The sequence below is a fragment of the Physeter macrocephalus genome, chromosome 16 (assembly GCF_002837175.3).
Source record: "Physeter macrocephalus isolate SW-GA chromosome 16, ASM283717v5, whole genome shotgun sequence".
Taxonomy (NCBI): Eukaryota; Metazoa; Chordata; class Mammalia; order Artiodactyla; family Physeteridae; genus Physeter; species Physeter macrocephalus.
In genome coordinates, this window is record NC_041229.1 from 48,796,733 (window position 1) to 48,812,954 (window position 16,222).

At 39.0% G+C, this 16,222-nt stretch overlaps 1 protein-coding gene across 11 annotated transcripts in view; it reads left to right on the forward strand.

Moving 5' to 3' along the window:
* Positions 1–16,222, forward strand: part of DLG2 (discs large MAGUK scaffold protein 2) — a 2,147,153-nt gene that overhangs the window by 1,380,667 nt on the left and 750,264 nt on the right. For 10 of the 11 annotated variants that reach the window (XM_028501170.2, XM_055091363.1, XM_024131657.3 and 7 more), the window contains one exon: positions 12,717–12,770. The exons of the other annotated variant lie outside the window; for it this stretch is intronic. In XM_028501170.2, coding sequence (XP_028356971.1) covers positions 12,717–12,770 — 54 coding nt within the window. The remainder of the gene's footprint in view (positions 1–12,716; positions 12,771–16,222) is intronic. 11 annotated transcript variants of the gene reach the window in all.

Sequence of the window (16,222 nt, forward strand, 5' to 3'; positions counted from 1 at the left end):
GTTAAGTGACCTGATCAAGTTCTGCAATGGTTCAGCTGTCCCTAGATGCCTCATCGGCTGACTCCAAGTATAGGGCTGGTAGGTGCTCTTCCTATAACATAAAAGCATAACATGCAAATGATGTTTGTCAAGTTAAAATGGGCAAGGAGAGGGTCATGAGATGTAAGGTTACAAACATTATATTCATAAGGAAGTCATCATCTCCTTTCCGGTTGGTTGGGGAAATCCTTTATAAAACGAATGAAGGTTCTGATGTATCTCAGTTTATAATTCCAGTGGACAAAGTGGTCTGAGAGAACAGAGGAGAGTCAGCCTGGGAACCATCATTTCACTCTCCAACTTGTGACAGAGTCCCCATGTACCAGAGAACAACCTCCTCTCTGCCTTCTTTCTCTTCATTTCATTCCTCTCTCTCACTGCTACCCTCTTTCCTCTAGCCCACAGCAACAGATAATATCCCTTCATATTTCCTCTGATAGGCACAATTGTAGCATTATCCTAGGCCCAGGAGGAGGTAAATTGGCGAACAGAACCCTTGCTTGCAGAATAACAAAGGGTAAGAAAGCCACTGGAAAACTGAGAAACCCAAAGTAACATAGATATTGCCACTCTGGGAAGCTAAGGCAGCTGCAGGGCTAGGAACTGGGTGGCATTTTTGGACCTAGAGATTTGTAGGCTCTTGGCTGCGAAACAAAGAGTTCATTGCCTAGTCAATGACAGTATACAAACACATCTGCAGAATATATTTTTTGGCACCAACAAATGCTGGCAGTATTTAGCCAACCTCTATTCTTCTAGTCCACATTCACTTCTCCTTTTTATCTATTCTCTCCCCCATGTTTTTCCTCATTGAAAATGATTTCAAATAAGACATTAATTTTGAAGGAAAAGTGGATAGAAGGGAGATTAATAGACGTATAGATGTTTTCAGAATTTAAAATAAGGGAAATTGATCTAAAATGTTGTCTACTCTGTTTTTTCCACAACCCAGCCCAAGTGCCATCGTTTAAAAGCAGATATTGAAACATCTTCCAGGCCTAACGTGAACATAAGAACATTATCTCTTACTAATGATGAAGTAGTAAACCAAACTCACACCTCCTTTTCATCTCTCTCCCTTACATTTCCTCTCATGCACACCCCAGAAAAACATTCTAGATATGAAATATTTTAAGACTTTCTCCATGGCTGTTATGTTTTAAACTTTGAGCATATTATCTAGTATCAAATTATGATTGGTAGGGGAAAAAAATCAAGCAGACCTTAGATGTTAAGAAACTTTTCCTGGAGTTAAGGCTTATAGAACATGGAGAAAGGCAAGAATGGAAGAAAGAGCTTGGTGATAATTCTCTGTTTCACTTCAAATCTTTTTGGCTCTTTAATATGGAAGAGAATATTTTGCCACTAATTGCGTGGTCTTATGGCCAGAAAAGTAACTTATTCACAAGAAAAACAGAATACAGCCTCTAAACATGATCATATAAAATACAGATTATAAAAATGATCATAAGTGGATTTTTGAGGTGCCTTGTCTAAGACATCAGAACCTCATCCTTTATCCAGTTCATTAGAAGCCACTTTATATTATTGATCTTTTCCCAGTTCGACTTTTGTCTTTTTTCTGCATGCCTTTCTTTTTTTTTTAAACGTCTTTATTGGAGTATAACTGTTTTACAATAGTGTGTTAGTTTCTCCTTTACAACAAAGTGAATCAGTTATACATATACATATGTTCCCATATCTCTTCCCTCTTGCGTCTCCCTCCCTTCCACCCTTCCAATCCCACCGCTCTCGGTGGTCACAAAGCACAGAGGTGATCTCCCTGTGCTATGAGTGCATGCCTTTCTTAATGTCATGTCTTCTGACTTTCTGTATTTAAATGATAAAAGCAGAGATCATCACCATCCAGAAAGAAGACTTCTTTCCAGTATTTCCCAGCAGGTCCAAATTTATGATGAGTGAAATCAGATCCTTGATGAGACATAGACTCTTAGAGGTCATCCATTTCACTCTTTATTTCTCAAATATAAAAATAAATTGGGAGGCTCAGTGAATTGCCTTTTCACCGTGAGTTACTGAACGTGATGGGTCTAAAACTAAGATCCCCTGATTCCCAGTCAGCCATCTTTATGCCAGTGACATAATCCCTTGGCTGGATTGTGGTTATTGCCAGGGAGATAGAGTACCTGATTTTTGATAGTCATGCAGGACCTACCTGAGACGTCAGGTTGACTCCATTATAAATAACTTGAAACATGTTTATATTAAAAAATAGGTGGTTATGGAGTAAAATCTTTTTAAAACTACACAATTTTTTTAAGATAAAACATGAAATGTCAAATAAATGTCCAGTTTGGGGGTGGATCTTTTGGGATATATCTTCACGCTCATCTGAGAAGTTTAAGAAATTCTGAGGATGCTATTTTACTTTTTTGACAATCTTTGAGTCCTTAGCTTTTTCACCACATCCCAGGCTTCCTCTCACCTCTCCAACTTCTGAAATGTACAGCAGGGTAGTAAATTAGAGCAAGGAACATTTCCTTGCTCCACACAGGGTGGTGATACCACAGAAATATGGATTTGGAGTCAAAAAGAGTGAGCCTTGGCTCCACTAATTTTCAGTCTAGTGACCTTGGGCAAGTTTTGTTACAGGTTCATGCCCACTCTCCTTATCTGTATAATGAGCATAATTATAGCATGCAGCTCATAGGCTTGTAATGAGAAGTAGAAAAGAATGAGTGTAAAGGAACAGCATATGGTAAACATTGAAGAATCTTTCTGTTTATAACTTTCCCTAACTTACATGCCATGGTTCTGAGTCGCATGGTCTGTAGTGCATGGTAGCCACAGATGCTCAGATCAATAGCACCAAGCAGTGTGATACAACAGCTTGTCACCAGAGGGCAGCGTGCAATTACCCCTTTCAACCCATTTCACCTAATCTGTTGCCTCACAGGTTTCTCATGAATCTTATCTCTTGTTGCTGTGGTTCTAGTTCCAAAGGTTTAAAAACTCATTAACAAACATCTTTTGAGTATATTGTATGCCAAGCACTGTTAGGAGTGTTGGTGGAAGTGGCTGGTGAAGAAATGAAGTAGAATGAGGGCCCTGCCCTCACAATGACTACAGTTTCATCAAAGAGATGCAAATATCACACATGAACCACTTAGCCATCAACATGTGTAAGAATAGAAAGAAACGTTCATTAAGAATGGCAGGGGGCTTCCCTGGTGGTGCAGTGGTTGAGAATCTGCCTGCTAATGCAGGGGACACGGGTTCGAGCCCTGGTCTGGGAGGATCCCACATGCCGCGGAGCAACTAGGCCCGTGAGCCACAACTACTGAGCCTGCGCGTCTGGAGCCTGTGCTCCGCAACAAGAGAGGCCGCGATAGTGAGAGGCCCGCGCACCGCGATGAAGAGTGGCCCCCGCTTGCCACAATTAGAGAAAACCCTCGCACAGAAACGAAGACCCAACACAGGAAATACAAAAAAATAATAATAATAATGGCAGAACTTGGTGCTTTCACGTAATTTCTTTTCCTTTATATTTATAATTTAATGTGAACTGAAGTAGTACAAATAATGAATGTTTTAAAATTTGAGAGGGGCAGGATGGACAAATTGAGGCCTGCAGTGAGGATTGAGGAAGCTTTCATGGAGAGTTAGGGGCTTTAGATTGTCCTTGCAGGATGGAGGGAGCTTGGTTAGAAAGATAAGAGAGGGGACCATGATTGGTTCAGGATGTGGGAGAAGGAAGAAATGTAAACAGTGACCTTATAGTAGGCATAAGCAAGGCGTATGCTTGGAGTAGTGAGAGTCCTGGCCTGATGGACGTAAAGGAGATGAGAGAAGGAAACTAAACAGCAATCACTGATTGATCACCCACGGTGTGCAAGGTCCTGATCCAGGTACCACAGAAGAAACAGGCCCCACCTCAGCCTGATGAACCAGCTTTGAGCAAGATTTGACAGCTTGCTCAGAATTCTGGTACCCTAAATCTGGAAAATACAACTGTACTGCTAAGATAATAGCGCTTTGGTGGCTTTGCAAAATGGAGCAGATGGTATCCACATGGCCCTTTCCAGGAATAGCACCACGTGGAGTGAAACAGTGAATTAAGTAGGTATGGTTATTGTGGCATGGGGCACATTGACTAAACCACATCTGAGATTTGAGCTAATGACTCCATTCTTCGTGCAAACTTCAGAGAGCATTTGCACAAATGAAGCAGTTAGATCTGTAAATGCTCAGTGTGAATCAGTGGGATTTGTGGCATCATGGACTAATAATGGGAAAAAGCAAGGGGCTTACAGTCAGAAGACCTAGGTTTGAATCTCAGCTTTGCTTTTCTCTAGATGTCTGACTTTGGGAAATACACTGGATCAACTCTGGGGTTCTGTTTACTTACCTATAGACAAGGGAAAGTTCCACCAGTCCCTCTGGGGTTCTGTGAAGAGCAGATAAGAAAGCAGAGGTGAAGAGCTTAGCATATTTCCTGACACACAGCGGGTATTGGTCAATGAATATTAGTTCCCTTTCCTCTGCCTGTAGGAATGATGATCTAATGTGTGTGGACACACTTCATAAATTATGAAGCATGATATAGGTGGCCAGTCTAATATAATTAACTATTTGAGTTTGAGTGATGATCTACAGACCTAGTTTTGGTGAGTCTTTTATTTTAGCCTTTTACACTAACTGCAAAGAGGTATGTGGAGAGGGTGTAGGATGGAGGTCTGAAGAATCTTCATAACTAACAGCTCAAGCAATTTATATCTGTTTCTCCAAGTGGGATTGATTCTAGAGAAAACTTATAAAGTAAGGAAAACTCTGTTTAGTTCTGGGTCTTTATTTTCTGTGCCTCATTCTCCAGGCTGCCCCATCTTTTCTGTACTAGGGATAAAGAGGTGCCCAACTCAGCCTAACTGAGTCCCTTAGGATATCATTCATATTTTGCAAAATATTACAGTACCTTGTATTTTAAGGGAGGATCAAACAGACATGTTATCACTTTAATCCAAAGGGAAGAAATACTAATGGTGTCTTTTCAAAGATCGGTGAAAGAACTTGTGTTGACTAAAACAGACTTCTGGATATGTATCAAATTTTAATAGGGAACAGAAGCAAATATTTTGTATTTAAGTGTTACCCATTTTGGAACTAGGCTGGTAGGTTTGACTCTTGACCTTGCTGTTACCAGCTGGAAGACCTTGAACAAATTGCTTAACATCTCTGTGCCTCAGTTTTCTGTAGAGTGAGGATATTTTTTTTTTATTATTATTAAGAGAGTTCAGGCAAGCAGAGATGAATTGAGTTCAAGCCAAACATAAATCTGACATTCTTTCTTCCCATTTTCTGAGCCAGTCTGGTGGTAAGCTAGGTAGGTAATGATCCCTGCATTTTATTAAGTGCTAGGGAGAGGAACCAGGATATTAGCTTCCTCCAAAGTTGCTCCCTTGAGACATCCTGCCATGGCCATTAACCTGCAGTTATGCCTTGGCTAGCCAAGCCTTGGGCGCTCACATTGTTCACTCACCCACTCACCTGTTATTGCCTCAGTGTCCTCACCTGTGAGGGGGGTTGCCCTATGTCACTGCAGGGTAAGGGCAAACCAGGTGACAGGCCAGAACTACTTGGTGCTACTATTGGTGATGACTCAGATCAAATTGCACCCACCTGGCTGGTCTTGCGGAGAGGGAATATGAAAAGGGAGAGAAAATCCAGGAAAGCAAGAAATAACCACAGTAATAAATAATATAACCTTACATCTATAGAACACCTCTCTTTCTCACTTCACATGCATTATTTCCCTAGCTAACTTCTTGGGAAATAGGTTAACTGGAAAATAACATTGTCCCATTTTTTAAGTGGGGTTTTGAAAGAGATTAAGGGACCTAGAAACCCTCTGAGAATTGGGAATTGAATCTGAGTCAGTACAGTGAGAAATTTCTCTTCAGACTGACAAAGAGAAACTAGCAAATTTCGGGGCAGAAAATAACTGCATTTTTTGGCCTTAACTGGAAAAACTCAGGAGAGGGAATCAGGAGATATTGGTGGTTACCAGCATGGGTTCTGGGGCTGGAAAGGCCTGGGTTTGACATCTGGTTGTGGTACCTCTTAGATTTGTGACCTTAGGCAAGTGATTTAGCCACTTTGAGCCTCCCGTTCTTTCTTTTTTTCTTTCTCCTTTTTTTAAATGAGAATGATAATGTTTTCCTTAGAACATCTTGGGAAGTAAACGCATTGATATATCTTAAGTATTTATCACAACCCTGGAACATAATATTCATTCAGTAAATACTTAATATTTTATTATTGTTATTCTTGTTGCTATTATCCTGTCTTCTGTTTTGATACTAAATAATTGTGAGCTCTGGGGCATGCCTCTTCCTTTCTCTGTCTCATTTCATTTTTTTTTTTTTTTTTTTTTTTTTTTTTTGCGGTACGGGGGCCTCTCACTGCTGTGGCCTCTCCCATTGCGGAGCACAGGCTCCGGACACACAGGCTCAGCGGCCATGGCTCATGGGCCCAGCCGCTCCGCGGCATGTGGGATCCTCCCGGACCGGGACACGAACCCGTGTCCCCTGCATCGGCAGGCGGACTCTCAACCACTGCGCCACCAGGGAAGCCCTCCATTTCATATTTGTAAAATGAAAGGTAGAATTAAATGATTCTTAAGGCCTCAGCTTCAAGTTCTATGATTCTAGAGTAGATTTGTTCTTCCTGTTTTGTTTCCTCGTCTCTCATATAACCATCAATATGTCTTGAATCAGTCATTTACCAAAGAGCTTCTTTGGAGCTTACTCAAAGAAATCCTGGTTGAGTCAGCCTGCGTGTGCCTGTGCTTAGCCTTCTCCGAAGTCATGGCAACTTCAGGCTTGTTCATACAATGCACTAGGGCCAGAGGGAGGAGGGGCAGGTTTTGGAACCATCCTGGATCAAGATGGATGTCTAATTTGGCTTTCAGCTGGCCTCTGAGTTGTTGGTGAACAGTCAAAATTAGAATCTAAAGAGTTCTGGTAAAGTGTGATTCCATTCTGAAAGGTAGTAGAGCATGATTGTCAAGAGCATGGACTCTGGGTTAGGGGGAGGATAAATTAGGAGTTTGGGATTAACAGATACACACTACTATATATGAAATAGATAAACAACAAGGCCCTACTGTATAGCACAGGGAACTATATTCATTATCTTGTAATAACCTCTAATGGAAAAGAATCTGAAAAAAATACATAAAAATGAATACATATATGTATGTGTAACTAAATCACTTTGCTGCATACCTAAAACTAACACAACATTGTAAATTAACTATACTTCAATTTAAAATATGGTAAAAAATAAATAAAATAAAATTATATAGCTTAAAAAAAAAAAAGAGCATGGACCTCTGAGCCAACTGTCAGATTGTTTGGGTTTGAAGACAATCTATTTACCAGATGTCTGACTTCGGGAAAGTTACCTAACCTCTATTTTCTCATCTGTAAATTGAGAATAACAGTGTGTCATTGGGTTATGTGAGGATTAAATAAGTTAACTGATATAAATAAGTGCCGTATAAGTGTTTGCCTTTATTATTATCCATCCCAGTGTGAACATATCAGGAGATCTGTGTATGGTGGGTCATGGTACCATGAGATTCCAGGTAGTCATGATGCCCAGCCAGTGATGATGATCAACCAGGCAACTACAGATCCTTCAAGTAGGTAACTCCTGGTATCTCCTTCAAGTAAGAGTAGAACCGTACCTGCCGACAACTAGGGATGTGTGGCTCCACCCAACAGATTGTGGCAAAGGAGAAGGAAGAAAGGGTTTCAGTTCAGAAGAGAACTACAGGCAGTAAATTGAGGCAGAAGTCCCCCCAACCACATCACAGTTTTTAATTTCCAGAATGGGCCAACATGATGGAGGATTAGGGAGAAAACCTAATAAAAATAACGTGGTCCTGAGTTCAGTCTTTAGCATACCAATTCAGTTCTTAATGGGAGATGTCTCATTTCAGACCTGATTAGGTATGTGGGTAGTAACCCCCATGTTCTACTTCCCTGGTTAGGATCGGGACATGGTCTGATTGGGGCTCACCCTGATGACAGCCCTCTGTGGGAATTGTGAAGCTAAAAGACTGTTAATATGGTATCTTGTAGCATCCAATCTAAACCAGCTAATATTTATCTTGAGGTTCTGGGATCTCCACCTCTCTCAGTGAAATCATATGCACACACAAATGGACTCATTTTAAAACTGTCAGTGAGTTCCATCTTGTTTTAAGTTGTCATGCCACACTGTAGATAGAGCCTGTGTTACTTCTTGCATATTCAGGAGCTTTGTCCTTTAAGAAGATAAGCCAAAGATTCTAGGCCCCCAAAACAGCTCACAAGTTATTCTTGCCATGTTTACCTCCTGTTTAATTTGGCCTACTGTCAACTACCTGCCTTCTACTTGCATGTTCCAGGTCAGTTGAAATCCCTGCACAATTCCTAGCCGCATCAATGTTACTATTCAGTTCGTGCTTTATCTGGGTCACTTGGCTGTGTGGGTTTCTCTTCTTCTCTACTTCGCTTCTTAAAAGTTTAGGTATAGGCCTGGATTCAGTCTTTTGACCCTCCCACTGGTTAGCCTGTACTTGTCGGACCTAAGCCTCACAGAGTATGTTCTTTGACTGACTGGCTGCTCTACCACCCCTGCCAATACCTTGCTCGAAGAGTCTTCCTCTGGCTTGGTGACCACCTGCCCATTTATGTCAGAGGTATTTCACAGATCTGAAACTTAACAATTATGACTCACGTCAGTTGGAATTAATGAACTTCTTTGAAAATTTGCATTCACTATATAAGATTCTTTACTAGTTACATTCTCTTAGTGGCAAGCAACAGAAGTTTACTTTCTCTTTTACTATCATAAGCAAAGTTATTGATGTAATATTTGGGTATCCCATGGAACCCAAGGACAGGAAGGTGGCAGGAATTTATGAATAACTTGATCTAATAATTTAAATTGTATCAGTATTTTCTCTGCTTGCATCTGGCTTCTCTATGATTAGCTTTATTCTTCCCTCTTGCTATAAACTAGTTTTTTTTCCACATGGAAGAGAATGTAATATAAGAGGCAAACCATTTACATCTTATAGTTGGGTCGTGCAAGAGAGATGAATTTTCTTAAGCCTTTATATTTACATGAAGACAAGCCTTTAAGCTTCTGGTTTAAAGGAGAATTTTGGGGTTTTTTTTTTTTTTTTTGTATTTGGTACTGAAATCTCTTTCCAATTAATGGAAATAAGCATATTGAAGGGGGATGCTGGAATCTGCTAAGTCATCCATTTGATTTAGGGGTTCAGTTAAAGAGAATATCCAATATGGAGAGAGAAGGTGTGTATGGCAAGGCAGTGTGAAGTGTGGAGATGAAGCTTAGAGGGAATTATCAAAGTAACTGTGGAACTGGTTTTCAGACTCAGAAACCAAACTTGATCAAACTAGGCATGGACTCACATGATCTCAAAAGAGAGAAAAGAAACAGGAGTCAGGCTGAACCAAGAGAAAATCTGAAATTAACAGCTGGAGAGAAAAGCACATTCATGAGCCAAACCTAGAATTCTACTGCACTCTGTGCTACTACAACTTGGGGCTTTTATTCTCTGCTATTATGTGCCATTGAGTAACTAAAAGATTCCAGGAAGCTTCTGGGAAAATGGTCTGGGGAGAGCTGTGGGGGTCCTGGAGCAGAGCAATGGGGACTCTTCAGAAAGTCTGATGTAGTGGGATATTGTGTTATTCAAAATAGCCCACCCTGGCATCTCCTTGGCACTCACATCAGGGAGTTGCCAATGTCAGATTATGTGATGTATGTTTGTTCACACAATCCACACACATTTGTTCATGTATTTTTAGTGACTTTTCTAGATGTAGGAATTAACTGTGCTTCTGGATCTTTTTAACACCAAGAAGGAGCAATGAACTTTCCACATTACATACATTGTATTTCAATGCATAAACACATAAATGCATAAATGCCTTTACATCCTGCATTTATTAAATAATTATTATTTCAAAAACTGGATAATTAAGGTTGGTGCCTGGTTAAAGAAAGAAGGTGATAGTGGATATTGGAAAAGTCATCACGGTCTTGTTGGTAACATAAGATATTTTGAGGTTATCTCAGAAATGCTCTCCAAAGCTTTCAGTGAGATATTACTTTCCTTTGTGCTATACTTTATAGCTACATTTAGTCAGTAATCCTAAGTATTTCCTGAGCTCCTTCTGTGTACCCAGGTGCTGTGAAAAACTCTAGGAAAGTATACAATCCTTGTCATTGAGAGAGTCTCATTGGAAAGACCAAATTTACATACGTGAAATGGAAAATAGCAATAGAAACATACAAAAGTGATAAATGTCATTGTATAGGAACTGGGCCTATGCATAAAATTTATTTCCAGACTACATTAATGCAATTTATAGAAGGAAAACAAGAGTAGGATGAGTTGAAAGTCCCAAATCAAATCAATGCATATTTATTGATCAAAGTGTAGTAGATAATAAGGGGAAATACAAGTATTGCATATGATACTCAGAAAGTTTGAAGTCTAGTCAAGGAGACAAGAAACAAATCTTTTGGGAGTCCTGGGAACCAATTAGAAAGCACAGAAGAAACATCATCAAAACTAAAAAACCACAACAACAAAAACCATTAAGGAATTACCAGGTTGCTTTCAACATCTAATATGCAAGATCCTGTGGCATCTCTTACCTTCAGGGTGGTCTTTGCTTTGCCTGGGTCTTACTTGCTGCTCTTGCTAGAGATCTCAAATCACTGCAGGACTCTTGTGATGGAGACTCCTAGATAATGGAATCATAGAACAATTCAGTGTGGAAAAAATGGATCAGAAAGGCTGGTGCGAAATCTCAGCTGTCATTTTCTCTGAGCCTCAGTTTTCTCACCTATAACAGGGATAGTGACAATAATGCCTCATCAGTATGGTTTTGTGGAGATTAAATTAAGATATATATATATATATCATATAAATGGACAAGTAATATGTGTTTAATAAATGGTAATTTTCATGATCTAATCAGTTCTTTTTAGTGCAACTGGGCCACGAACATAGCATTGAGATCTCTGGGGCATAAACAATTCACAAACCATCCAATGATATTTTATCCTTATGACAGTCCATCTTTAGGGGTATTAACTGATGATAGCATTTAACATTGATTCTGAAATTTATGTTTACAAAGTACATTCAAATATATCACCTCATTTATTCTTCAGACAACCTTTTTAGAAGGTGATTATTTCTATTTCCATTCTACAGAGAAGGAAAATGAGGCAAAGAGAGTTAGTGGGCTTGCCCCCAGATCAAATTACCAAGAAGTTGCTGAGCCCCCAAATCATATAATCAAGAAGTTGGTAAACCAAACTTGAGCCCAGGTCTTCTGACTCCAAACCTCATGTTCTTCTCCCTATACTACAGGCCTCTTAACAAACACTGTTTTTTGGTGAGGTCCAGTGGAAACTGTCTTTCTCCAGAGCCCCTATTTATCCACAAGGTACTTGATATTAGGAGTTAACAAATAAACCATGACTATTTAGTTGACCCACTATGCAGATATGTAGAACAGGGTCGTGTTTTCACTGACCAGTGATTTTAGTTAAAACCTGGAATTTTGTTCTGTAAAATCTGCTGGATTGCCATTTGTTTTGCCATTAGATTAGGATTCCATAGGCACAGATTGACATTAAAAAGCTGTTAACTCTGTTAACTCCAGAGGGCATAGCTAATGAAATGTCCCCAAAGTTGAGTACTTGCGCAAACTACCGTGTCGTATAGGACAGCTCTCAATTAATCATGATGAGACTATTTCCTCTATCTAAATGAAATCTGCAGTTTGGGAAGGAGATTAAAGATCCTTCGGGGGATGAAGGAAAAGTTGCTGTGAATATTCTAGAAACAGAAAATAAAGATAGATCTACTTAATATTCATGAAGTCAGATTGGTTGTTGCAAATAGATTGCAATCTCTTATTTTCTAATGACTTGGCTTGTAACACTCCTGTATCAGTTTTACACAGATTTCTATTCAACTTTAAAAGGAACGGCTGTATTTTGTACAAATTTTTTTTAAAGAAACGTTAGCATATCTAATATGATTTTCTGTCACTTTGACTAATTTTTAATTTTCTAAGGATATCTAAAGTATATCCTCAAAGGTGCATAAATGACAAAGAAAAGGTATGACACAGCATGAAAAATAGGTAAATATATGTAAGATGTCAATAAGTGAACCCTTCTATTTTGTTTTTCGTATACAACATACTCTCAAAAGCCAGTTTAAAGAAAAGAGTTACATTGTTTTAGGTTTAATTTTGCTTCCATGAAAGAGAAATCAAAATTCTTTAGCACAGCCATTTCATAAAGAAATTTTTAACTCCTCACCAAATTTATTAGGAGTCCTTGCCTCTTACACTGCACAAATCCTCACTTCCTCACCTTTGAGTTCTGTTGCTTACTTCATTTCATTATGAGGTCAATGTAGCAAACAACTATTTGAAGGGAGGAGGGGGAAGGAACTCTGAGCCACTTCATTTATCCCCACCAACACCTGACATAGTGCCTATACTGGTTCTCAAGAAATACTGTTGAGCTCTTGGTTAAATAAGTTAACAGATCCTATCTCAGAATAGACAACTTGTTATTTAAAACTTTTTTCTATTTCTCTTTTTTAGGCCAGCCCTGCTCCTATAATTGTCAACACAGATACTTTGGACACGATTCCTTATGTAAGTAACATTTTTATTAAGACTATCTTTAAAAACTGATAGAACTCAATCAGCTGAATTTAAAATTTTGTACATATTCCGTTTTACCCAATCCAGATAATCTCATGAAATGATGTGTAGCATGAGTTCTGTGAGTTTTCTTTGGATATTTGCTAACTCACAGCTTAGGCATGCTGGCATTTTCCTCTTTGATTCATTGTTTTGTAAAGCACAAGGGCCTATCATGAGAAAAAAAAACCACAGCCAATTGTGATCAAATAACGTTAGTTTCTTAAGTGGTTCCCTGAAAAGAGATTGAACAAACTTCTCTGGGTTTCTTAATAAAGGAATACTCAAATCAATTTATGTGATAGAGTCTAGAACATAATAAGTGATCAATAAATATTTGATGGATTTTGCTAGGCTTCTAACAAGAATTGGAACAAAATTTTGGGAGGGTGAATTCTATCTATATATAATAAGATGTATGGTTTTATAAAAGCATGGGGCATGAGATAAAAGGCACATGCAGATCAGTAAAGCCCAAAATTCTGTATCTGAAATATAACCACTATGATAGCCAAAATTCTTGATGACAGTCTGGCTGGGCAAGGGTGATTGGAGAGTGGTGCTGGGCCACAGTGGTATGAGTGGTTGACTTTATGGAGGTCCATAAAGTCGTAAAGCTTTGTGAGTCGCACTAGCTGATGGATAGAGGAGAGTGATTTAGGAAGATGGGACACAGATGCATGCAGACAGAAGGTTTGAAGCAAAGAGAAGGGCTGCAGGCATAATGCACAAGAACAAACAGATCCCTGGTCTTTGATTAAATGAGTACAAAGTGCTTGGTAAGTATTGGTTATTCTCAGTCTTAGACCCCAATCTCAAATGCCTACAAGGCCCAAGCAAGTCACATAAATAGATGGAGCAGGAGGCATGGGGAGAGTGGGAAATAGAGAGCACGTGATCTTCCAAAGTGGGAGCAGCTGCCACTTGGCTCCAGTGGGTGGGTACCAAAGGGAAATGGGGTCAAGAGTTGCCAGATCATTGAGTTTCTCAAGAGAAATCAGAAATTTGAATTTTTATACAATTTTACAGGCAACTGATTGTCAAAAGTTCAAACACTCTGTGCCAAAGTGTGTCTAGTCTAAAGGCTGCCCTTTGGGAGATACCTGCCTCAGAGGAACTGGAGGTCCTGAGCACGTTCTGCAAGCCGGGACTCGGCCACAGGGGAGCAGAATGCCAGAACTGGAGTGCAAGTTGGGACTTGATTACAGGGACAAGTGATTAAAACTGGGACGCAGGGTCAGGACAGGAATAACAGCGAGCTTGACTTAATGCTGAATCACCTGAACTACTGAACTAGGGCTTCTTAAATCTTTCTGAACAAGAGTCATTTGGAGTCAGACTGGAAATGTGGTTAAGCTCACCGGTAGGTATCAAGTGGCCCCAGCTGTGGAAAATAAACGACTCTGTTGGAAGGAAGCAAAGCAAGTATTAAAGACACATAGTATTCCCTATTCTATCTCTCACTCTTCCTACCCTCCTTTGTTTTTCAAACATTTATATTGGGATTATTGTATGCCTGACGCTGCTTTAAGCACTTATCAAATAGTAACTCTTTAATCCTCGTAACAACCCTATGAGATAGGTACTATTAATTTCTCCATTTTACAGATGAGGAAACTGAGTCATAAAGAAGTTAAGTAACTTTCTCAAAATTGCACAGTAAGAGGCAGAGCCAAGAATGAATCTAGGTGTCCTGGCTGTACAGTTTGATATCTTACTTAACTCTGATCTTGCTGCTGCTTGTGTTTTCTCCTTCCCTCCCTGCTTTTCTGCCTCTCAGCTTGAGAACAAAGTTTTGTTACTTACTCCTCAGCAATGTGTAGCTTTGGGTGTATGACAAGTTGTCACAGAAGCTTCAATACCCTTGAGGCAGGGATCCATATATATATAAGGGATTCTATGTCTTTAATATAGTGAATCTCTTTACTATATCCATGGGCATCATCTAAAGTAGATGAGCAGTGCTTTGAAGTAGACATGGAGCACAGAGACTTGACCGTGTTAAGTAGGACTGCTTTCTTGTGATTGACCTATATTTATTCAAAGCCTTCTAATAGGGCTCTCATGACTAACTTCCAGATGCCCTCATGTACAAATAATTTATGAATAAGAATCTAAGGATTTTGAATAGACGTGCTCGATTGGTAGCCCAACCGATTAGCTAGTAAAATCAGCCATGTATAACAAATTAATCAAATTGCTCTCATTCTCCTAAATATCAATTTTGTATCTGATTTTGAGTTCTTCAAAGGGATTTTTTAAAATTATCTTCAACTTTTTTGTACTTAATGCAAACCCTCTTTGAGCTTCTTTAAGGGTAGGATCTTTAGAGACATTTGCTAAGTATGATGAAACTGTCCCAATTCTCATGGCAGTGTGTTGTTGAGCTATTCATTTAATCCTTCTGGATGTAAATTGATATATAAGATAGGAATTATAATATCTACCTCAGAGGTGATAGTGAGGATCTAATAAGGTTATGTATATGAAATCATGCTTCATTAACTTCCAGTTAATGGGGGTTTATTTATTTATTATTTTATTCAATAAATACTTATGCAGTAACATGTGCTAGACCCTGAGAGAATATTAAATATTAATATCTTCCCCCATGTACAAGAAACATAACTATATTATGCATTGAAAAATGGCAGATTTAGCACACAAGCATTAATGTAGATGAATGTGCTTTGTCTCTGGACATAGGCCTAACCCTCCCTTTTGTTCCTGACTCACTGGGTGACCTTGAACAAATCACTGTTCCTTTTGCAGTCTATTTTCTCATTCCTTGGTGTTCTATACTTTGTTTTCCTCTTTTCTGTCACATGTTCTAGTTGTTCACATAATTTCAGTGCTATTTAATGAAAAAACAATTTCAGAGTTCCCCAGAGCATTTCAGTCATGTTGCATAAGAACATTTCCTTCCTTAAAATATTACCTAAATGACAAATTTTAACTTATGTGTTAAAGTCCTCCCCCAAAATAATTTCATTACAAGTAAATGTATTAATTTTGCCAAATAGCAAATTTGGTTTTAGAAATATATGGTCCTCTGTGAAGCCATCTGGTCCTGGGCTTTTGTTTGTTGGAAGATTTTAAATCACAGTTTCAATTTCAGTGCTTGTGATTGGTCTGTTCATATTTTCTATTTCTTCCTGGTTCAGTCTCAGAAGGTTGTGCATTTCTAAGAATTTGTCCATTTCTTCCAGGTTGTCCATTTTATTGGCATAGAGTTGCTTGTAGTAATATCTCATGATCCTTTCCATTTCTGCAGTGTCAGTTGTTACTTCTCCTTTTTCATTTCTAATTCTATTGATTTGAGTCTTCTCCCTTTTTTTCTAATGGTTTATCAATTTTTTTTATCTTCTCAAAGAACCAGCTTTTAGTTTTATTGATCTTTGCTA